Source organism: Metarhizium album (genome assembly GCF_000804445.1).
Source record: "Metarhizium album ARSEF 1941 chromosome Unknown scaffold_37, whole genome shotgun sequence".
Lineage (NCBI taxonomy): Eukaryota > Fungi > Ascomycota > Sordariomycetes > Hypocreales > Clavicipitaceae > Metarhizium > Metarhizium album.
Window position 1 is genome coordinate 156,225 of NW_024467611.1, and position 23,502 is coordinate 179,726.

General features: G+C 54.6%; 8 protein-coding genes across 8 annotated transcripts; 3 read left to right on the forward strand and 5 right to left on the reverse strand.

Annotated features, from left to right (window-relative positions):
• Positions 1 to 2,355: 2,355 nt before the first annotated feature.
• On the forward strand, positions 2,356 to 3,351 carry MAM_07851 (uncharacterized protein; the record flags this gene model as incomplete). Its single annotated transcript, XM_040826649.1, has 4 exons — positions 2,356 to 2,470; positions 2,635 to 2,872; positions 2,970 to 3,141; positions 3,220 to 3,351. The coding sequence occupies 4 exons, from the start codon at positions 2,356 to 2,358 to the stop codon at positions 3,349 to 3,351; spliced, it is 657 nt and encodes a 218-aa protein (XP_040675388.1).
• Positions 3,352 to 4,228: 877 nt separating this feature from the next.
• Positions 4,229 to 4,926, reverse strand: MAM_07852 (uncharacterized protein; the record flags this gene model as incomplete). The annotated part of the gene is made up of 2 exons (XM_040826650.1): positions 4,229 to 4,329; positions 4,464 to 4,926. 2 exons carry the CDS (start codon positions 4,924 to 4,926, stop codon positions 4,229 to 4,231), a joined length of 564 nt encoding a protein of 187 aa, XP_040675389.1.
• A 3,391-nt stretch (positions 4,927 to 8,317) lies between these two features.
• Positions 8,318 to 9,315, reverse strand: MAM_07853 (proteasome subunit alpha type 6; the record flags this gene model as incomplete). The annotated part of the gene is made up of 4 exons (XM_040826651.1): positions 8,318 to 8,704; positions 8,771 to 8,983; positions 9,046 to 9,140; positions 9,216 to 9,315. 4 exons carry the CDS (start codon positions 9,313 to 9,315, stop codon positions 8,318 to 8,320), a joined length of 795 nt encoding a protein of 264 aa, XP_040675390.1.
• Positions 9,316 to 10,282: 967 nt separating this feature from the next.
• MAM_07854 (proteasome subunit alpha type 6) lies at positions 10,283 to 11,488 on the forward strand (the record flags this gene model as incomplete). Its single annotated transcript, XM_040826652.1, has 1 exon — positions 10,283 to 11,488. One exon carries the CDS (start codon positions 10,283 to 10,285, stop codon positions 11,486 to 11,488), a length of 1,206 nt encoding a protein of 401 aa, XP_040675391.1.
• Positions 11,489 to 11,864: 376 nt separating this feature from the next.
• MAM_07855 (phytanoyl-CoA dioxygenase family protein) lies at positions 11,865 to 12,809 on the reverse strand (the record flags this gene model as incomplete). The annotated part of the gene is made up of 1 exon (XM_040826653.1): positions 11,865 to 12,809. One exon carries the CDS (start codon positions 12,807 to 12,809, stop codon positions 11,865 to 11,867), a length of 945 nt encoding a protein of 314 aa, XP_040675392.1.
• Positions 12,810 to 13,428: 619 nt separating this feature from the next.
• MAM_07856 (uncharacterized protein) lies at positions 13,429 to 14,334 on the reverse strand (the record flags this gene model as incomplete). The annotated part of the gene is made up of 3 exons (XM_040826654.1): positions 13,429 to 13,611; positions 13,698 to 14,062; positions 14,286 to 14,334. The coding sequence occupies 3 exons, from the start codon at positions 14,332 to 14,334 to the stop codon at positions 13,429 to 13,431; spliced, it is 597 nt and encodes a 198-aa protein (XP_040675393.1).
• A 1,024-nt stretch (positions 14,335 to 15,358) lies between these two features.
• Positions 15,359 to 16,264, forward strand: MAM_07857 (Nitrilase/cyanide hydratase and apolipoprotein N-acyltransferase; the record flags this gene model as incomplete). Its single annotated transcript, XM_040826655.1, has 1 exon — positions 15,359 to 16,264. The coding sequence occupies one exon, from the start codon at positions 15,359 to 15,361 to the stop codon at positions 16,262 to 16,264; it is 906 nt and encodes a 301-aa protein (XP_040675394.1).
• A 383-nt stretch (positions 16,265 to 16,647) lies between these two features.
• Positions 16,648 to 18,290, reverse strand: MAM_07858 (spermidine synthase; the record flags this gene model as incomplete). The annotated part of the gene is made up of 5 exons (XM_040826656.1): positions 16,648 to 16,925; positions 17,294 to 17,534; positions 17,600 to 17,892; positions 17,970 to 18,005; positions 18,260 to 18,290. 5 exons carry the CDS (start codon positions 18,288 to 18,290, stop codon positions 16,648 to 16,650), a joined length of 879 nt encoding a protein of 292 aa, XP_040675395.1.
• Between the last annotated feature and the right edge of the window lie 5,212 nt (positions 18,291 to 23,502).

Below are 23,502 nucleotides of genomic sequence, written 5' to 3' on the forward strand. Positions count from 1 at the left end.
AGTTTAAAAGGCTTGCCAACGGACTGCGGAACCGTCTTCTACAAATTGTACCCGCGGTCCGGGCAGAAGGTCGTATTGAAACCTGTGGAAACAGTGATACTTTGCAGAAGCCATCAGCTTTGGTCTCTTGTAATATTTTTCAATCCATCCATCATTTCACACGTGACGGGTTGCCAAGTGGGATGAGCCGCGCCTTGAAGGTACATCGCCAGTCGTGTCCATGCAAGCCCCTCAAGAAGTAACTTGGGTCAAGAGGCTGATTACGACTAGGGGCTCTGTTTCATCGTTCCAACACGGTGCTGCATCGTGCATTACCGAACGACATGCCGTTCCTTCACGGCCGAGTCGGAAATCAGGTTCCACGACACTCTGGCTGCCGGGCATAACAGGCGGACAAGTGGAATGGCTTATCGATTTCGGTGGAAACGTTGTCCTTGGATACAAGTAGGAGCCGGTCGCAAAGAAAAATATGTGAGAGATAGAAGAAATTCCAACTGATAACTTCAGCGAGGGGCGGGAGTGGCGGTTTGGGCCGAAACACGGAAAATACCTTGATGGATTAAATTCCCGATTCCAGTGAATGGTTACATGCCCACGTTATTAGACTCGGTCTAGACTATTCTTCGGCATGGACTCTCGTCTAGGCCATGGTAGGAAGAGACATCCGTGCAAGCAACGACGAGGGCCATCATTTGCTGAGGTTTTAGAGGAAATGGTGATCGAGTTGGATGTCGCGAGGCCAATGGCGGCGGCGTGAAATTGCACTGCCAAGGATGATTGCACCCAGCCAAGGAGGATTCAAAATTGAAAAGAAAGAAAAATCGTGGCGCTGAGGGTGTTTCGTCGAGGTCAACTGTTGATTCGGGCGTTTGTGACGGCAATGGCTTTTCCCTTGCGGTGCCGCCGATGCGCATGTCGCACCTTCCATTGGCGGTCGGGCGGTCTTGCCGCGCTTAGCTTCGCCAATTTGGCCAAGTTAGGCAAGGCTTGCTTGTCAAACCCAAGCTGAAGGGTCATTGAAACTCATTGAGACATTGAAAACCTCTTCTCCACACAACTCTGGACTGACTCTGGCGAGGCAGCCGTCCTGTGATCCGTAGGGCTACTCGACATGGCCGTACATCGCCCCCAAATCCCAGTGACCCAGGGCCCAGAGAGTCAGAGACACATTTGCTTCTGCCTCTGCGCCGCGGGGACACGACCCGTTGGCCCTCTGGCTGGTGGCAAGCGAAACGACGCACTTCGAAAAATGGCTGTCTGAGATCCGAATCTGTTCTTCACGTCCGCCGCATTTGGCCTTGATGCCGCGACGACATTGGTCGGCAGCAAGTCCACCATGTGACAAACCGAGCGTGGCTTCCATGCTACAATCCAGGGGCGGTTGTGTCCCCGGTGTTGCCGCCAGATGCTTACACGACAACGTGAACATGCATACCTTGTCGCTGTCTTACCTCGATCGACTACAGACGATTTGTTGCCATTTATCAGTCCAAGTCGCCACTCATCATGTGTATCCATCGTGGCCGTACCAGTCGCGTATCACCACTAATTGGCAACGAACCGTACGCTTAGGCGCAATGGAACAAAAAGGATAGGGGCCGCGGGAGCAACTGGAGCCTATGCAGCCTGGTATGGCCGACACCAGCATCTCGTTGGACGGCGAGGCTGACGGACAGTAGCTGGACTGAGATAGGACTGGGTTCCGGGTCCAGCTTTGAGCTCGCAACTGCTTGCATCGACCGTATTCGATGACTTCACTGACAATGTGCATCACCGCACACGGCCGTCGCTACCACTGGTCCCGAGTCCGCCTCGTGCAAGCTGACCAGCAAGCCTGGCAGAGCTTTCTGCCCTCCTTATGTTCTCGCCGCGGCTGTGGCCATCTGGATACTCGTGGTCCATGGATGCTCAGGGCCGCCATTTTGGCCCCACCGTCCTCCCGACCCATGGGCCATGATGCGCCGTCACTCGACAGGGACCTTGATCGCTAGCCGATTTGGACAGCCAGGCACCGAGACTTTGGGTGAGGCCCAGGCGTTCCTGTTGGATAGTGACCCAAGAGATATCCTTGAACATGGCCACGGGACGATCAGGATGCACAAGGCGGCTTGGTTCCCGGGAGGGGAGGACCCTAGAAAGAAGTCTACACCGTTGCAAGAGGGCGGCCGCAATTCCCTTTGCCATGACAGCTTGTTCACGTCTTCTCCTTGATCTCTTTATCCCATGCCTTTGAAGATGAATAAAAGGCCGACTGGTTCGGCACTCTCTTTGTCTCTGCTTTGAGAGCGTGACATCGTCAGACCTTGGTTTATAAGACGCCGCCCTCCAACACCGCATCGCTGGTCAATTTCCGCCATGTCTGCCCCTTACCCTAACTTGGGCGCTCTGGCATCCACTCACGACGCATCGTTTCTAAACCAAGGTGGCCCAGCATCTTTTACATACACCGAGTACGACATCATGGATGGACGTAAGTTGAAATCACGGCCAGCTCCCAATTTACGTTACAAAATTGCCGTTGCCTGTGGAATGACAAATTCCAACGTGTCTCATGATATGACCATGTGCTCGGCATACCGAGTCTGCGCAAAACCACGACCGTTTAGTACCCCACTAACATCAAACGTTTTATAGTCAATGAATGTCGCAGAGCTCGAGTGGCGGAGCTTCTGGACGATTTTCGCACCTTGCAGCACCACATTACAGATGCGCCGTCTTATCCCGGGTACGGAGACGACTTCTACTCGGATGGATGGACAACTTTGCGGCAATGTGCCGTCGATGGCCGCCACATCCTCGAATGTGCCGCTGACACCAGGGTGCCCGTAGCCAACGGAGGACAAGAAGAGCAAACAAAGGCAGAACTGAAGCAGTATGCTCCCCTTCACACCATGAGACTAGTCTTACTGGGAGACAGGGCAATGTTTCCCGCCCCTTCCTCAAGCCATGGTATCTAATACAGAGACCAGGGTCCTGCTAGATGCCTTCTCAAGGCGGCACGAGGCACAGAAAATCTTCATGAGACAGGGTGCTGCTAAGCGCTGGCTGTCGTATCGAGACATTGTTCTTCAAAACCAACATTCTCACCCAGCTATTCAACTTCAACAGCAGTTGGATGCCTGTGATGACGAGCTACGTGCTGTACGTGTCTCGAGCTATGCCCAAGACGAGAGGGTCAGAGAGTGTCCGTTTACAGGGTGGTATCTGACTCGGTTACAGGAACTCGCCTCAATCACTGACGAAAGCGTGTACAATGAATTGGCGGCTTCAGACTATGCCAGAGGGCGCTGGACCGACGAGGATCCGAGTTTGAGGAGTGTCCTACGCTGGCTGAGGGCACGACAACAATAGCGCGTGGATGCGGAATGACCAAGTCAAGAACCGCAAGCTTTGACACAGCTGAAAGGAAGATGTGCCGAGAAGGTCTCGCGGGGAACAAAGAGGCGAACGACGACGGCGCGAGGAGACAGTAGCCTCGCGATGAGAGGCAATACGCATCTCAGGTTGAAGGACTTTTTAAAAACCAAAAGAGAGAAAAAGAAGACCAGTCTGGCCGGGGGGAAGGGATAAGGCTTGATTGAGAAAGAGCACTTCAGCAAATTGATCATGGCATTTTCGGTTACGGAGCGAGCATTGGGTCACGATGGAGAGATGCTGGTCATCCCATGGTAACTGTTAGATTTTACGGGAGGGGCTTTACATGTCAAATTACATAAACAGGGAGTATAGTGATCGAGTACAATGTTGTTGTGCCCTGCTGTTGGGCCATGCTGCTTGGTGCGACCAGTTGAGATACAAGGGGTCACAGGGCACATATATCGAGGAACCGATGGGGTGTTGTTGATTTTCTGTTGATTTTCTTTTTGGCGTCGACTTATCCGCGTTGGATTGTTCCGCATGTGTGCCGTCTCCTGCTAGGCTATGCTCAAGGGGTGGCATTGGGTATTCGTTGACGAGGTCAAGTTCGGTTCGGCTCAACGAGTAGAGGGTAGAGTGGTGGGCGAGGCGTGGTCATTACACCAGATCGTGTCTTTTTGAGTGCCCACGGACGGGTTGACCTCTCTTTTTTTTCTTCTAGGATTTACTTTGGACACAGAGCGCGATTCCAACTAGGGAAAGCACCATTCCCAGGCTTGTGTCTGCGCTCACGGGGCCGGCGGTCAGTCAGTGAGTGAGGGTGGGATGGATGGATTGCGTTCCGGACAGCGGATGCAAGGGAAGCGCCGTCTCACCCACCTCTGCTGATGACTTTGCCCTCGACATACCATTCCCCGAGGACGGTAAAAAGGAAGGCCATGGTGTTCACGATGGGGACGGTCAAGCTCAGCTCTGCACAAACGTCAGATGTAGTCGCGTCCGGGCCGAGCGTGTAATTGAGCAATGAGTGTCTCGGCGCGAGGGAGGGAGGGAGAGAGGGAGGCAGGGGCGTGTCATGTGTGCGTCGACGGGGGAAAGACGCTCACCGGCGTGTCCAATGAGGAGGAAGAACCATATGCTCCCGGTCAGATTCAGGAGCAGGGGAACGGCGTATCTCGGGTTCCGCAGGAGATCGGCGACGGCGAAGAAGGCGCCGTAGAGGCTGCTCCGCAGCCAGCTGTTCTTGACGGAGTCCAGGTCCAGCGCGGGATGCGGAGGCGGCTGGTGAGTGCGTGCGGCGCGGCGGATGAAGGGCGTCGTGAGGCCCCAGGCGAGCCCGACGAGGATGAAGCTGACGACGTAGTTGATGACGGGGGGGTTGTCGTGCTGCATTGTGGGTGGAAGAGGGGGGGATGGATGCGAGTGCAGAAGAGTCGAAATGGTGCGATTCGGCGCGGCGTCAAGAGTTGGAGGAAGTAGTTCTATTGATAGGGCTAGCGAGGGGGCATCAAGCAAGCAGGGAGGGCGAATACGCTGCGAGTCTGTTGATGTGAGGTTAAAGTCGGACATGGCGGAATGGGGGTGTTGGGGGGGGTGCGGGTGCAGGGGGCGTAAGGGGTGGCGTTACCCGTCTGCCGAGAAGGGGATACGGGCGGACGCAGTAATCTATTGGACGGATGGGAGGGTGGGGACTGACGGGCCCCGTTTTGATTTGCATCTGGGACCCGACGTCACGTCACGTCGGCAGGCAGACGGGAAACGGGAAACGGGAAACGGGAAACGGCAAACGGCTGCACAGGCGGGCCGCGCGGAGGCTGGAGATTGCCATGGCGGCTTCGTTGGCGACAAGACAGCCCATGACATGACTACGTACTCCGTACTCCGTACCCAGGCAGATTTCGGCTGGTAGATAGGCCTCCAGTCCTTGACAATGCTTGATCCCGAGGCCGCCCACGTTGTGGCGCCTCCCCCCTCTCCCTCTGCTCTGCCTCGTTTCCCCCTGCCTCTCCTTCCCTTCCCTTTCCCTCAGGGCGGCGAGAAAGGCATGTATGTAAGATGTAAGATGTAAGATGTAAGATGTAAGATATAAGGGGGGAGATGCATGACAGAAAAAACGTGGTCCTGCTGAAAAAACGCGACGCAATGCGCCGCGCGTGTCATGTGGCGTGGCATGCCATGCCAACCGAGCCTTGCAAGGCCAGGCCTGCCATGCTTTTTTGCCTCTACTTGTGCGACGACGCCCTCGCGTTCCAACTTCCCAAGAGCAAGGCAAAGGGGTGGGGCAAGAGCTCCTAGTATTCCACCGAGGAGTACAGAGTACGGAGTACTGCGTCAAAATACTCGGCTTCGGGCGAGGTTGGGTTTTGGTTTTCGGAGCTTGCCCCGACGGCATGTGACTGGCTCACCTTTTTCCTGGAACTTCGGGGGGCGCGACTCGGCCTGCAAAGTCTGACTCTGATGAGGGAACAAAAGCAAGAAAGGGGAAGAAGAAAAACACAGTTGCCCGTGTTACGGAATTCAGGGTGACCTTTGTGACCTGACCACCATGATTGGTCCACAAGCCCATGATGTGTACAGAGTATGTAACTATGTATGTTTGTATGTAATGTTCGTCTCCAGTTGTGGCCATTAGCTTTCGGTGCGACTCGGTGTCCAAGCCGAATGTCACTGCCTAGTAATGGACATCCCTAGTGTACGGAGTAGAAGTACTACTAGAGTTTTTTTGGTTTTTTTTAAGTTGTCTTGTGCTGCGAACAGGGGACTCGTCATGGGTTCCTGGGTTGCACTTCTTTGTTTTCAAGATTTGCCGGCCACCCCTTCAGACATGGCCGCATGGTGACACCAGACTCCAGAGCAGCTTCGGCAAACGAGGCCTCCTTTAAAAAAGGAAGCAAGAAAAAAGAAGTAATGGCGACCACACGGTACTAGTACGTACTCCGTACACACATGTCTTTCGGCAACCATAGATGCATCCATGTCAATCGGCGATGGTTTCGCATCTTTCCCCGCCGTGTATTTTGTTCGGTGCCGTTTATAGCCGGACTAGGGTAGGAAAGACCATGAAGAAATATCCTGCACAGGGAAAGATGCCTTATCATGAGCCGAAAGAAGAAAAGAAAAATTCCGCATGGGAACAAAGTTGATGCCCCAGCGGTGCAAGGTGACTGGTGGCACACGCCAGCACTTGGTAAACAAGGCCTTTGGTCTGCACACGTACTCGGTATACTCGGCATATGCCGTCTGTCGTCTCTGTGCAGCCGGATTTGAGCGGCCGTATCATCGCAGGGCCTGCTTGAAGATAGTAACAACAACAACAACAACAACAACAACAACAACGACAACAAACAGTAATGAAAAGAAAAGAAAGACTCAATCACCACCATCGCCAATATCGAATAGCGCATCGCGGAAGTTTTGCCCGTCTGCAATGCGCCATGCACAATCTCGCATGTGCATCTGTGTATGTATTTTAAGCAACGCGATCCCTGTCCAGCTGGAAAGCCTCCCCGGGAGGGAGCGGGAATAGTCTGCTCCCTGATCTCGTTTCTGCTCACTTGGGATGAGGACTCGGTAGTGGTAGTGGCGCTGTCCGGGAGGAGCATAATATTCACATGGTGCAGAAAGGCCGCTTCGTCCCGCAGGCGCCAGCGGGCTTCTCCGGCCTGTCCGGTCTTGTCCAGCTTGCCCTCGTCCAATGGAAGCGCGTCACGATGGGTGACATTTGTGTGGATGATTGCCTTGCGTCATGTGCGGCCTTGTCGAGGAGGGAGGGGAAGGGAAACAGTGGCGGATGCGGCGAGGCACAGCGGCAGGGCTGAGGAGGCCGCATGTGTCGCCAGAGGCCAAAGTATATCGTGCTCGGCATGTACGCTGACATCTGGATATTGGGCGGCTCGTTGCACAGCCAGGCTTTTCGGGACATGCGCCTGGGCGTGGGCGTGGAGGGCGATGGGGTGCTCTGGTCCGAGGTTATCATGTATCATGTATAGTTTTTGGGAGTCGCGACGACAGACTGACGGGCGGGGACCAGTGAGGCTGCATCTCGGACCGACGGCACTCTGCACTCTGATGCCTGTCAGCCCCACTCAAGTGCCTGCTAACGTTACTAGGTAACGATACCTGGGCACACACAGCTCCATGCAGTTGAGAAGCAACCTGGGAAGTTGCCAGAGGGGAGGGAAGGCATTTTGTCTTTTTTTTTTCCCTTCCAAACAGCCTTTACTTGTGACTGTCTGCACGAGCATAGTGTTGTCGCAGGTATGTCACCATCATGTGACGTGCTCGCACTACACGCATGACGTTCAAAAAGTGTATGCGTCTCTGCGTCTCTGCATGAGGCTATTTCCTCATCGCAGCTCAGCTTGTAACTACACGCACTTCAAAACGCGACTCTGGTAAGTGTCTTTCCGAAACTTCACCTGCCAGCAGAACTAGGGACCTTTAATTAACAAGGAGACTACAGTTCCACCCGACCCGACCTTGTCGCCGAAACGCGCATTGCTCCGCCGTCCTCGTCAGAAACGACTGATTTCACCGTCACATCGTCAGAAAATTATTCTACAAGGGCATTTAAAACACCATCCCGATAAATACTGGCCAACCCCTTTTCTTGGTCATCATCCAGTGTTTCGAGCACCCGTCGTCTGAGCTCTATACATGCAGACGCAAATAGCTACTACAGGGTAGGCGCTCCCGCAAACCCTCGGACAACAACATTCACCCGCACCGACAAGATTTCACGACGTGCATGTCACTTTTTCCATCCTCGTATCCGTTTGGCATCTAACGCAGCCCTCCAATCGGACAAGAACATAACCAACAGAATCCTCATGACACACCAAAGCAGTCGACAAGAGCTCACGTCATGCTCCATGATAGTATTTCTCAAGTCTTCATGCCGTTTCTTCTATCAGAAGATGTATTGTACAGCGCCTCATCACCATTGGACCTCTATTCAAATCTAATCCTTCTCCGCAATAGCTTGTAGTCTTTCGTCAATCTCGTCCTCGGTGAGCATCCGGAAGGCTGGGTCGGTACCTTCTTTTCCATCAGTACGAGGACCGCCGCAGATGCCAATCTCGATCTCGCCCTTCTTGAAATCCATGCTCAGAACTGTGCTCAATGTCGTAATGGCCAGCTCCACGACATCCTCCCAAGTGCCCTCGGCGCAGTCCTTGTTGCGCAATTTCTTTTCCAGATGATTCAAGGCCTCCTGCTGCTTAGGGCCAGCGGCGGTACCCTTGTATCCAATGTAATATCCTGCAGGATCGCACTTGTACAGCTGAGGCCCAAACTCGGAGTCGAGAGAAATGATGGTTGTAGCAACACCATAGGGTCGCATATATGCCTGTAATATCGAATCAGAAAAAAAAGTTACACTTCACAGCCGGACCTGAAGCGTTAGAATACGCACTCTCTGCGTGTAAACTTGACTGATGTTGGCCAAACGCTTGGCGAGGGCATCGGCAGGCATCTCGTATCCAAACTTGTATCGAAACTCAGCAGCCTCGCCCTGGGCTCTCTGGGCAAATGCCCTGGCGTCGGCGATGGATCCGGTAATGACACAGCCGACTGATGGCGAAATCTGGAAGATGTGCGAAACTGACGCGGGATCGATGAGCTTGTCCTGCGAGCGACTTTAGCATACTGCCGCTGTTGCTGACATGACATGGGCCATTCATCTCTTACAGGCACCTTCTTTTGCGACAACACGACAGCACAGTCCTTTCCTCGAACGCCTACTGACATGATGTTTGCTGCGGTAATGGCCTTGAAGGCATATTCTAAATGGGTCAGCCATATCATTCGATCAGGCTAGACAACGAGATTTGGCGAGCAAATTTTGATGCAAAACGTACCGACTTGGTACAGACGACCATTGTCGGAGAAGATGGTAATGTGTCGATCATAGGCACTGGCTGTCGGCATGTTCTGGTTAGGTCTCTGCTCGGCTCCCATCACGAGAGCGTCAAAGCTCCGGCGCGGGACAACGAACCTGACATTGTGGATGATTAGGGCCCTGCACAGGGCGAGACGGCCGGATGTGTTGATTGAGTATGCAGAAGGCGCTTAGAAAGAAAGGGTGGCGGGTGTGCCCGATGATGACGGCGATGGAGCCGTCGATTGTATGAACGCGTTACGTTAGCATGAGCTTGCCTGGAGCTGGAGCCCGCACGAGGCAAGTTAGGCAACGGAGGTTTGGGACGCAAGGCTGATTGGTGGATGGATCACGTCGGGGCCTGAGGCCAACTGTCTAGGTGCCCGCCCGGCACGCGCACGAAACGGGGGTGGAGAGCTTCATCTCCGCTCATGCGCAGTCAGGAATTGAAAAGACCAGACACGGACACTTTTTGCTGCCCAACGCAGTGCCAAGTCATTACGTAGTCGTGCGCAACCGCGGCGGACAAGTCATCGCTGTCAGCTTGCGCTGGAAGAATTTGACTTGGGAATTGCTTGTGATTTTTACACTGGCAACCTTGTTACTGGTCAATTTCGGGTGGATGGCTATGTGTCAGGTTTTTGCCGTCATCCAGCCACGCGAACAGCAGGGGGGGCTAGCATAATAGAGCAAGCGAGTGGCACCTTCGAATGTCAAGTTCATCTGACGGAGGGGGAAAAGAGCCGCAACTTCTAAGTCACATCCCAACACCAGCCTCCGCGTTGCAACAACAACAAACATCAACTTCCAGCGTCAGGGAGTGCTCACCAGAGCTCTGCCAGGATCGGAAAGCCACGTCATGTCAGATCTCGCCTTACTGGGCATTACTAGAAGCTTCTCTAACAAGATCAACGGTGTGGTGCAGACCCGTCCGACCGCCCCGCGTCGCGATCCTCGACTTGGTGTCGCTTGCCCTCCAATCCGCCGGGTTTCCGCACCTTCGCAACCACGACGAAAAGTTTTTTCCAAGCTTTCGACCCAAGCAGAATGACGTCGTTGCAGACCACGGCATCTCAGCGGGCGCCAGCCTGGAAGCGATTGGGCCTCAAGCTCAAGCAGCCCAGTGCTGCGTCAGATGCTGCCCGTGGTGGCTCCCTGTCGGTTGGGCATCCAAGCAGCACCAAGCGCGAAGCCCAGTCGAACAAAAGAAAAAGTGAAGCCCCGCCGGCCACAGAGTCACCCGCCGCTATTAAAAGGGCTCGAAAGGATCATCTTGCTGAGAAAAATACAAATCTAAACAAGACAACTAACAAACAGGTCACGTTGGGACACACCCGGGCGAAGAACGGCACCCTCTCCGCAACATCCGACTTGACCAAGCCCCAGGCAGCCAAATCAAACAAGAACAAAGACCCGGCCAAGAAACAGTCGCCTGCCAGCCCCAAAGACGTCAAGCCGGCTCTTGGCTACCTCCAACAGTGGAAAACATCCCGTGAGGCTTGGAAGTTCAACAAGAACCTCCAGTCTCTCCTCATTGACCGGGCATTCAACGCCGATGATATCCCTGCGATACACATTGCCACTTTTTATGAGTATATACGCGACTTGAAAGGATTTGTGAGGACGAGGCTGCGAGAGACTGCTATGGAAGTAAAAACAAAGGATATTGCGGATGGCCCCTCAGGGTTCCCGCTTGACACCAAGGATGTCGATGCCAAACATGAGACCTATATGAACTTATTGTCCGACCTCCTGAGCCGCCAACACATCGGGAAAAAGCGAAAGGGCTACGATGAAGTTGAATTTGTCGCATCGTCTGGAACTGAAAATGTCATTATCCGGCGTCTTGTAAAGCGACTGCGAGCGGAAATAATCCTCGACGAGCTATCAGACGGAGAGCAGACGGACACCAGCCTGACCACACAATCTTCAGAAAACACCCTCACCACCAACGACAACCCCACGGTCAACAGGACGGATGGCGAACAGCAGTTGAAGCTGAACGACGGGACAGCCAAGCGCCGACGGAAACTACGGGTCAAATTTGATGATGGCGTCAGCAGCTCAGAATCAGACAGCGACTCTGGCTCAAGCAGCACCTCTTCTGAAGATTCCGACTCGGACTCGGATGACGACGAAGAGGCCCAGGAAGACGACGACGGGTACGAATCATCCAGCAGCTCCTCGTCTTCTTCGTCCTCTTCGGCCGACGAGTCAGACTCGGATGACGACACCGCAGGCGCAGGAGATTAGATCATGTATGAGGCGCAATACCCCTCGCGGGATGTTTGGCGCTCGAAGGGATTTAGACTGTACCATTTTGACATTTTCCAAACGGTGTCACAAAAGCAAGGCCAATAGACGGATACCCAAATGTTGCGTTGAGTACATTCTTTGCACGAGAAAGGGAAAAGGGGGGAAGGGACCGGGGGCCAGGAGTCACCGGGCTTCAATTGAAGGAAAAAAGAAAAACAAACAAACAAACAAAAGTTTAGAGCAGCAATGCGAACGCGTGATTTTGTCTTTGATTCACGCTGCTTGTCCTTGACACGATGCCCCCCCAACAGGACGACGAGTGCAGATGCGGAAGCCAACCGACGTCGTCTCCCCCCTCCCCGGATGACCTGACCTACGAATACAGCTTCGTGAAGCCCCCCTCTGGCGGCTGCAACCAGTTCCTCTCATCGTACGTGGTCCCCTCGGCCTCGATAATATGAAACGTGTAAATGATCCTCCCCTTCAAGCTCGTGTTCCTCTCGCTCTTGTGCAACAGGTTCCCATGAATCAAGACCAAGTCGCCCGCCTTGACCTCTCCCGGCACGTACTGCCGGCCATCGTGGGCGTCCACGCCGGGCGGCGGGCGCTCCCCGCCCTCGCCGGCGGGAAACCTCGCCCCCTCGTTGTCGACCATGTCGGTGCCGGCGCCGGCGCCGGCGCCCCTGCGGACGAGCCTCCTCTCGACGGGCGCCCACCTCTGCGACCCGGGCAGGAAGCTGAGGCACCCGTTCTCCTGCGTGGCGTCCTCGAGGGCGTACCAGAAGCCCGTGGCGCTCGGCGGATCCGTGTACAGGAACGTCGAGTCCTGGTGCGGCGGCACGGCGCCCCCAATCTCGGGCTGCTTGCAAATCACCATGCTCTGGAGGCACCGGGGATCCCGGTAGCCCAGGGACGCGGCGACGTCGGCGGGACTGAGCTCGCCGGCGCGCCGGAGCGCAGGGCCGTCAATGAGGCGCGCAAACGGCGGGGACTGGGCGTGCAGGCCGTGGCCGATCTTGTTGACGGCCCTCTCCTGCGGCTTGGTCAGGGCGCCCGCGTCGTCGAAGGCGTCTTCCTCGAAGAAGAAGCGGATCTTGTCGCCCGAGGTGAGGAAGTACTCGTCGCCGACGTGTTCGGATTTCTGGCCCGTGGAGAAGCGCGTGAGCGGGTGGTGCTCGAGCGAGAAGCCGGTCAGGAGGGCGTCGGTTTCGTCGAGGAGCGACCGGACGGTGGAGGGCGCGAGGGCGTTGCGGATGACGAGGTAGCCGTTTTGGCGGAAGGATGCGAGTTGTTCGGCGGTGAGGCCGGGGGTGGTCATGGTTGACGTGTGTATGCGCCAAGGTTCGAATGAGGCTCGAGCGGGTTGAGTGTCGAGTTGATGAATGTTTCGATGACGCCGCGTTTCTTGTTTCTCGGGCTCCCCGCTGCGGGGCGGACATGGCGGCTGCAGCACCCCAAACGGGGGGCTGTGACGGACCTACGGGAGCCGAAACCGACTTCGTGCCTCGGTCTATCGCCCGTTGCGGCCGGGTTTGATTCCATTCACGCTGCTGTACCATGCTCCGTGGAGGCATGGCAATCGTGGGACTTGCGGAGCTGCTTGTGCAAGGTCGGTCGGTCGCGCAAGGCAGGCTACCAAGGTGGTTTGAAGGAGCCATACTAGTTAGTATTAAGTAGGAACATGACGTTGGCTTCACACGGGAATGGGAGAAGGTGAGGTGCTCGGTCTTTCATATATTAACATCGTATCAAAGGTAGCACACGATCCGTAAAAAGGCAGAACCTCGTCTGACGCCCCTTCAAGTCGCAATGGTCGAACCAAGGTACATCTACGTCCGCAGACGGAAGAAAAGAAGCAGTAATCACCAACGCCCTCGTCGAGGCCCGCAAAACAAGCACAATTACTAGTGGTGATGAGTCTTCCTATCGTGCCCGACTCAAGCATCAACCGGGTCGTCAAGAAAGTCATACCCCTCCTCGGGGGGCAACAACTGCGCGGATACAGCCAGACCTGCCGCTGTAAGAAGAGCAATGGCAGCGCTAGCAGCGCTGATGCACCACGACACGTCGAGCTTCCAACCGGGAATGGCGAACTGGTCGTCATGATCAAACAGGTAGGCCTAACCCGTCGTCTCAGCCTATTTGCAGCCACAGAAGGAGTGGGCCGAAGAAAAGGAGGAAAAAAAAAAAGGACGGAACAACTCACCACAATAGAGATTATGACCAACTCCACCACCGACACCAGGGTGAGCATGCCGCTGACCAACGGCCAGCCCGTTTCGCGCTTGTACTTGCCGCCCTTCATGACGACCAGGAAGCAGACGAGACTGGCCAGGCACATTATCGCGGCCAGCGAAGCCATGAACCCGACCGTTTTCCACATGTCGCAAAAGTAGCGCTGCCCCGCCTGGCACAAGTCGGCCGTGGGGAACTCCCTACATGTCGGGCTGTCGAGGTTTGAGCAGGTCCTGTGCAGGCCAATGTGCTTCTCGACGACGTCGCCCTTGGGAGTCGTGACGGAGTAGGAAACCCAGTTGGGTATAAAGATGGATGCGACAACCATGCCGGTCGCTGCAACTCGGTTAGCGATAGCTGGATCCCGCATGATAATGACGGCTTGGCGGCGCGGCGCATGAGGCAGCTTGAAATGGGGAATTCTCGTCGATTGCTTCAACGACGTCATTGCGTAACCATGCGGGGGTGGGGGGCATGCGCCGACGGCCGACGGGCGGGAGCAAAGGTCGAGGAACAATTGCAGAGCCGGCAGGATGCACATGCGCCTCGTTTGACGTACCGGCTACAAAGGCCACCAGGGCCGACGAGTAGACGTAGACGCGGGTCATGGTCGCGGAGCGTTATCGTGGACGGGGAGCGGCGTTGGAGACGCGATTGATGAAGGCAAGTTTTCCCAGGCTCGGCCGTGGTTGCGTGGCGCTTTATCTGATATCGTCGTTTGGTGCAGCTTCCCACGCCTCTCGCGTGCTCGTGCGACCACTGGGATGCCAATTCTGTGGGCCAAGCCTTTGATGCCTGGTACCCGCCTGGTACCTTGTTCTCACAACATTCTGTACCTGCTTACTTAAGTACTCAAGTAAGCACTTTAAGTGAGTACCTAGGTGCCTACCTTAGGTACCTAGGTACCTAGGTGCTGAGAACTCAAGTACCTAGGTACTAAGTAGGTATCTCTTAACAACTTGGGTACTTGCGTACTAGTCGAGACCTAGGTAGGTACTTACTAAGTACTTAGATTCGCCGCAACATCACCGCCGACCCGCCGCCACGTCTGCTTGCCGAGCACTGACTGTCCTTTGTTCATAACATCCGGGATGCTGAAAATCAGCAATTGATTTTTTTGAAACAAATATTTATATACTCCAACGGATGCTGGTTCCAAGGGCTCCCCGGCGCATAAACTGCAGGTCGGAACCTATACTCAAGTACCCCGCACGTCACTATGCCAAATTTGCGTCCAGACTGCCCTATCCGCCTGACAATGCCAAACACGGCTCAAGTACATCAAGTTCTTCTCACTAATCACCACCTAAGTACTAAGTGCCTGAAGTACTAATGACCTCGATCCCTCCTTTCAAATGACCAAGTACCTAACTCAGTACTTGCTCACGTAAGTACCTTAAGTACTGGGCGCCTGGGTACCTTGTTAAGGTACTCCGTTAGGCACTGCGTCCTCGCCAAGCCTCCGCCAAACACCCCCACCCCAATCGCAGCGGCAACGTCCTCACCTTCCACTCAAACCTCCAACCTCCGGCCTCCAGTCCAAACGTCATGCGAGCTCCCTCGCTCAGACGACACCTCCAAGTCTTGACCCGTAAAGCTGTGCCATCTCCGCGAACCCCTTTCCGCCGCACAATGTCGTCTTCCGTGCTCAAAAAGCCCGTCAAGCTAGCCTGCATCCAGCTCGCCTCGGGCGCCAACAAAGCCGCCAACCTAAAGCACGCCGCCTCCCAGGTCGCCCACGCCGCCCGGGGAGGATCCAGCATCGTCGTTCTCCCAGAATGCTTCAACTCCCCCTACGGGTGCCAGTACTTCCCAGACTACGCGGAGACCCTGCTCCCGTCGCCGCCGGCTCCCGACCAAGCCCCGTCCTTCCACGCGCTGTCCGCCATGGCCGCCGACAACGGCATCTACCTCGTCGGGGGCTCCATCCCCGAATTCAGCCCCGAAACCAAAGAGTACTACAACACAAGCCTCGTCTTTGGCCCCGACGGCGCCCTGCTGGCCACCCACAGAAAAGTGCACCTCTTCGACATCGACATCCCCGGCAAGATCGCCTTCAAGGAGTCGGACGTCCTGAGCCCCGGAAACAAGATCACGCTCGTCGATTTGCCCGAGTACGGCACCGTGGCCGTGGCCATCTGCTACGACGTGCGGTTTCCGGAGCTGGCCATGATTGCGGCGAGGAGGGGCGCCTTTGCGCTGATTTACCCCGGCGCGTTCAACTTGACTACGGGCGCGCTGCACTGGAAGCTTTTGGCACAGGGGAGGGCGGTCGATAACCAGGTGTACGTGGCAATGTGTAGCCCTGCGAGGGATATGAGCGCGTCGTATAATGCCTGGGGGCATAGTATGATTGTCGACCCCATGGCACAAGTGGTGGTGGAGGCTCAGGAGACGGAGACGATTGTTGAGGCGGAGCTTGATGGAGGTGTCATTGCCGAGGCCAGGAGGAATATTCCCCTGGGTTCGCAGAGGAGGTTCGATGTTTACGCAGACGTGAGTTCTTCCGGGGCGAGCTTTGACGAGCCTGTATCATGAGTGATTGTCTTGCCGCCCGAAGTCCGGAGGCGTGGCTGCGAAGATGTGTATTCGTTCATGGTGGCGTGAAGTACAGGCGCGCAGCCCGGTCGCCATGGTGTGGATACGGCAACATACTTGGAGGGTTTATTTGGCGTCAATTGGTTATTCTATCCGTGTCCGCAGTTATTTCTGCGCAAGTACTGTCCAAGACAACGCTCGAGGGTATGACTCCTGTTTGCTTGTGTCCAAGGGCTTTTTATGAGCCTCACAGGCCTTTTTTTTTCTTTTCACCATTTTTTCCCGTCATATCCAATCATGGCGCTCATATAGAGGTTCCTGTCCCGTGTTTTGTCTTTCTTCTATATCCTTTGTTCCAAGTCTATACACCCAAAACCAGCCACTTACTCCAGAGCCTTCTTAGCAAAAGTGGGCAGGATGAAGCTGGCCTTGTGGATCTCCGCATTGTAGTAGCGACATTTGTCCTCCTCCTCGTCAGGAGTCCACTGGCGGAGAGGAACGCGGACATTGCGGTTGGCGTCCTTGCAGCACACCATGAAGCCAATCTGTCCAGAAGGGTAGGTAGGTATGGTGGTGTAGGCGTATTCGGCAACGGGGAATATCTCCTTGCAGTCCTTCTTGAGCTGCGTGATGAGAGGCAGGTGAAGCCACTGGTTCTCGGCTGTGTAACAAAACGGGACAAGTCAGCAAAATACAAGTCCTTTCGCAACATATGAGCGAGTATATTGGGAGTGTCGAGACGGCACCGGGAAAAAATGCCAGCCCAGGGTAGGAGTAGGTGTCTCATGTCATGGTCATGCTACCCGGCCGTTCCGGGAGCAGAGCTGGGCAGGGAAAGCAGGCACTAGCCTTTGGAAAGTCCCCGGGGCAGACGGTACGTTGTTTGAGTCGAAGTACCAGGTCAAGGGACAGGCAGAAAAAGAAGAAGGTCTGGAGGTCTAGCAGCTTGCCAGGCAACTGGCCTTTCAAACCAACGTCTGCCACTCCTAGGGACCATCACACTTTCCTCAAGAGAAAATGAGAACATACAACCTTGGGTAGTAATGACACCGCCATCGCGCAAGGCATCATGGAGAAGCTGGAAGTACGGTTTCTTGAAAAGGCTCTCGGCGGGCCCCTCGGGATCAGAAGAATCGGTGATGATAACGTCGAAGCAGTTCTTGTAGTCGTCGAGGAACTTGAAGCCGTCGCCAACGTGGACCTTGGACTTTGGGTGGTTGAAGCCCTCAGCCATCTTGGGGAGGTACTGTTTGGAAAGGCGGATGACGGCCTGGCCGGATCTTGTTATTATAAAAGTGGCGGCGGGATTTCTGGGGGTTCCAGTTCAATATGTACCTCGTCAATGTCGCACAGAGTAGCCTCCTCAACGCAGTCGTGCTTGACAACCTCGCGAAGGACGCCGCCATCTCCACCGCCAATGACCAGGACCTTCTTGGGGCTGGGGTGGGAGTTCATGGCAAGATGAGTGATCATCTCTTGATAGGAGAACTCGTCGCGCTCGGTAGCCTGGATGACATTGTCCAGGACCAGAACAGTGCCGTAGTCGGTCGACTTGAAGATGAGAACATCCTGGTACTTGCTCTTTTCGTGATGCAAGACCTTGTCGACCCTGAGGGTCATGGCCTGGCCTGTGCAAAGGTATAAGTTTCGTGAAATAGAGGCGTGAAGGAAAACCAGGCCATCTGTCGGGTGGCGTTGTTCTTACCGGGCCACATGTCGGAAATCTCCCGGAACCAGCCATCTGTAACCATGTCAGTGACGTTTGTCGTCTCAAGCCAAGTGTGCGTCAAGGCACGACAGTCACGGCGAAGGACGGTGCCATCGCCAACACGCAAATGAGAGGTCCAGCTAGTAATGCGCCCGTGGAATGATGTTCCGGCAGCTGTATGGACCGCCGCATTATACCTGGGGTCTCCCAAGCAGACCACTTCCCGATGGGCTCGTCGCATTGCGGTCACATTTTCTGTCGAGCCCTGAGGCGCGGGGTAGACAAACCTTTGATGGTGGGATGAACAATGTCGGACATTTTTGGCAGAGTTGTTGGAAAGTCGACGGATGGGATGCAGTGTGTCTTGAATTGAGTATTGACAGGACTGAAGACGGGCAGAGAGAAAAGGTGGAGGATCGCTGAAGCCGGGCCAGGAGCAAAGCAACTTTTTCATCCGAAACTGATGTCTATGGCCGAAGAAGCTAATAAGTTACTAGTAACTAATAAGTGGTGGGGTCAATCAAGTGTAAGGTACGTAGTAAAAAAAAATCTTGGCGGCATCCGCGGGGCAGCAAGCCAGGGAAGGACTACCTACCCTAGGCACCTGTGTACCTGGGTACTTGGTACTTGAGTAGGTGGACTATTTGCGTATTCCATCAACACGAGTAATCAATCTTGACCTTAATTTGGCATCGACAGCATGCTTTACTTTATTCCGGAGACGCTCTCGGAAAATTAGTCGTTTGGGAAGACGAGCCCACAGCTTGAGTCTGAGACTCACGGGCCCCGTGTCAGCGGTGGGCAATAAATAGTTGTGACTCGTGTGACTTTGAGTTGACGGCTAGCATTTGAATCAGAGAGAGGCCAGCCTGCTGCTTATTACTACTTAGCAAAAGTATGTGCTGGAGGAGTAGTCCTGGAAAAAGCTATGTGGGGGATAAACTAGGTCTGTTGATTCTCCTCCGGCGTATAACTCGGTAGGTTGACACCACTGGACTTCCCCAGCCGCATCCATTTTTTTAGATACTCTTTTTTCCCCTTCTTTTTTGAAGATACTAAAAAAAGGCAAAAAGTAGCGCATCTCAAACGGATGAACCTCCTGGCTCGTTGGCCGCCAACCTTGTGGCTCCAGGTCATTTGTCAGCACCGCCGTCACAAACTACTCCGAGGGATCCGCGCATACACATGCGAGTGGCATGGGCTTCGTAGGTTAGTTTCCCACGTGGTGGAAAAACATGGCGTGTCATTGACACCATGCTGAGCATGTCCCTGGCTTGGCTGCAGTCTGATTGTGTCGTAATACTCCGTAATGATAAACTGGTACTACAACACGCCGTGATGCCAGCCATTCGATATGACGTATGTATTGAATGTACGTGCCCCGTACGTATGCAATTGTTTTTAGCCCCCGAGAGGTAAAAAAAGCAACCACTCTCTTGCACTGCCCTCTGAAACCGGTTATTTCCCATTTCCGAGTCCAAACATTGGAACCAAGGTGACGCTGTTTCTGGTCATGCTTGGGAATAGTTTGGCACCATCGTGGCGCGGCTCCCCGTCGCGCCTTCCCTGCAAGCAAGTACTTGTCGTTGGCTCACCACTCGTCACCACTCTGCTCCACGTAATCGGCAACGGCCCATAGCAAATGGGCTTGCATACAACACGGCCAACTTCATGGCAAACACTTGCACCCGTGCCCCCCCAACAGACTCTCCAAATCTTCCGTCTACCGAGCACAGTGCCTCCTGTCTTGTAACTACAACTACATTCTGCCACTAGGCCTGGGATTGCCCGAGACTCGCGCGTGCCGTCGCATGAAACCCACCTGGTTGTGTCATCAACGACCGACGAGTCACGAATAATTGACGTTGTAATCACACGCCATCTGTTGTCGATGCAACACACATTTCTCACGACGTGGCCCCCTACTACTACTCTTCCACTGCAACCCGCGATGATCAACAACAAATCTCCCCCGAGCTCCATCAAACAAACCATGGGTGGTTATGGCCGCATAATTGGTCGGCTTCGACGAGATGCTTTACGCCCACGAAGCCAGCCGACGTCCATCATGCAGGATTCAGCACAGCCAAAGTATCCATCACCATCCCCCTGACTTTGTCCTAAGCGAGTTTCAAACGCCGCTGGGAAAAGACCCTGATGAAACCACCACCAGGCGAGCATTTGTGTCTCTCACGACAGCTAGCCGGCGTCTCGGGCCACATGTTGACCTCATGGTTGACGACGATTTCCTCCACGTTGAAGAGCATCAACTCGGCTTACCGCACTGCAATATCGCGTCTCTCTGTTGTGGTCAAAAATATCCAATTTCAATTCTACTTCGTGGGGAGCAATAATCCCTTCCTTTAATTCCGGCTTCAGTGCTGAGCGAGACCTGATGAAACTTTGCACCCCAGCAAGGAGATGGCCTCGAGGCAAAAAGATAACATGTCCACGTGAATAGAATATCACACTATGCGCCAAGTCCTGCAAACCTTGCATGAATAATAATACTACCCTGATAGGCTGGGTACTCCCTGCACCTGCTTGCACCATTGCACAAGTCGCATTAGGATCCCCGGTATCAATTCTACTCAGATATTATCCTGGCACGAAACTTGGAGGCTGCATTCGTCGTCGCTGGCACATGCTGATATATACTCTCCAGCTATCAGCAGTCTTTAAGCCATACCGGGCGACTGTAGCAGAAGCCTGCTAGCTTTGGCTCAAGGTCGAGAGGGTAAAAGTTTCTATTGCACGCCGGTACGGAGTACAGGGCTTGCCAAAGTCGCTTGAGCCGCCAAAAACTAGCTATGGGAGCCTCGTCACTACTTCACCAGCCGCGGCAGCGCTATCAAGTGTCGTCTCGTCCCAGTTATTGGTGCTAGTGCCTCGCCTAATGATTCTGTCCTATAGCCTATAGTACCAGAGTCGGAATTGGGGGCTCGTTGCTCATCTTGTCAGCCGTGATCCACGGACCATGGGTCCCAGGCGGGGACCACACCGATACCGCAAACTGGGACTAGGCTTTTGCTAGGAGTGAGGAACCGTCCCATGCCATGCCCGTTATTGCCTGAACAAAGGACGATGGATTCGTGCTAATTTCTAGAAGCAACTTGGCAATGGCGATAAACAGGCTGAGGTGAGGTTCGAGGTGCGCCTTGGGGAATCGTTGCGAACCGCGTAGCATTTCCTACCTTGATTCGCTCGAGGAAGTGATTTGTCCGCAGCTCTTTTCGCAAGTATGCCCATGGCTGCCGGGCAAATGTGCTGTCGCCCTGGCCACAGCGTTGGCTGGCTCGAATAGTCACCTCAAGGCAAACGGCAAACATCGACCAGTCGCAGCAGAAGGTTGCACGATAGTCCGCCAGGTCGGGCCCAATTCCGAGGCCATGTCGCAAAGGACCATACAAACTACGGAGTACGGAGTAGTGGTACGTAGGCATATCATGGTGAGACGATGGGGACAGCACGAGATGATGCCGAGAGCTTGTCCTCGACATGTCTCAGCGACTGCCTGACATGGCGTGAGGGCCAGGCACCCAGGGACGTCGAGCAAATGACAAGGATTGACTCCCGTATTACAGATTACAGGCGGGATCATTTGGTATTGCTTATTCCACGTCTTGGCATTGGCCACAGCACAGCGATTCCAACACCAACAAACAGCCAGAAAGCCGGGCCCCAACCATCCGCAGCTCGCGGTCGAGGAGCGCAAACCTTGGGATGGCAACAGGGCGGCAGACATCCGGCTTGATTCACGGCGATACGTACTGCTGACATGTGGGCGAATTTCGGCGGGCCATCCCATCCATGTCTACTGTACGGAGTACTGTACTGTACGTACATACAAGGACTGTTGGTTTCAAGACGGGAAATGACAGATGACCCGGCCGTAATAAGGAGACAGCTTGTCTGGAATCGAAGGGCGCGCGACATACTCCGTAGTAGTTATTCTCAAATACCTTGCAGACGGAGTACCGAGCAGGCGCTTGTCAATAGCCGCAAAGATTTCCGTGCAACCCAGGCTCGGAGTACTCCGTGCTCGGTACGGAGTACGGAGCAGTTACTTGGAGTGCGCTCCCTTGGATATAGTGAGTGGTTCGTTGCAGCCACCACGAAGCTTAACCAGGCATGCAGCGAGCATCTCACAAGCACTTTTGAGTGGGGGCCAAGCTTCTTCAGCGTTCCCGGCAGGATCAATTGATCTCGAGCCTCAGCATGGGGGACAGGACTTGACCGAAAACGATGATCCATCGGTCGTTCAATGCTCCATCAGGTTGCCTTGTTATTCGCATCTTTAACCCAGCCTGACGAGCAAACGGATGCCTCGCCAGTCACAAGGCATCAATCAGTAAGCAAGGCCACGTTACTCTACAGGAGTACGGAGAGCGGAATACTTGTTTAGGAGGCTGATTCTTACCGATGGCCATGGGCCATGGCGGCAGCAGAGTTGTTCTGGAGCCTGAGTCAGGTCCCCACGAGGTCCGGACCGGAGCGTACGGAGCAACATGCGCAATAAGCACATGAGCATGAGGAGGAGCAACATGCATACATGGACTCCGTACGCAGTACGCCATGTCGGACGCCCTACGGAGACGCGCGTTGGACTTTGAGAGTCGTACAGTATCAGTACCGGACCAGACTGCTCGCTACTCGCGCGGCATGGACGGAAAAGCAACGAGTGCTACGGAGTAGTTATACGTGAGCGTTGACGACCCTTGGTCCACACATCATCATCCATCATCCATGGTCTGTCAAAACCCACCCCTGCGAACGACCTCCTCTGACGCTCCACGTTGCCATGCTTCGATGTGCGATGTACCTACATATCTTCTGTCCCATGCTCTATCCCATGTCCGTCCACATGTCCACATGCCCACCATGACCAGCTGCGACTACGACTGCTACCCTTGCTAGTGCTAGTTGGTGCTCCGGGGGTGCAGCAGCGAAAGGACGGGCGAGACCTGCTATAACAACAACAACCAAAAAAAAAAAAAAAAAGGAAAAAAAAAAGAGGGCAACAGTAATCGTCTTCAAAACACAGAGTACGGTCGCAGCCTCGACCGCACGCTGGCCTGCCCTTGCCGAGTCGTCTGGGGAAAGAAACTTGCTTCTCTCTCCCCTACCTGATGCCTCGCGCCGATTCTTTCTCCTCTGTCTCTTTGACTTGGAGTCTCGCGACCTGACCTTCAGCCATCGCATCAGCCATCAGCCACCACCACCCGCCATCCCGGGCGTCGTGCTGTCTTATCCGGTCCCTCTTCCCTTTGCACAACGGGCTTGCTTCCTGGATCTCTTGGGGGGCAGTCTAAATCCGGCAGTGCCTCCATGCGCCGTGCGAGACGGAGACGCTTCAACCTCCTCTGCGCGACATCTTCTCGCCGTCGACTGTCCGTGCTGCCGTGACGAATACTCAACTCTTTCAAAGACGGGGCAGAAACGACGACCAAGGATAAGGAACAGCAAGAAGAACAGAGCCTCGGACTGAAGACTGTTCTTGCTTGGTCTGCTGCTTCCCCACCGCCGCCGA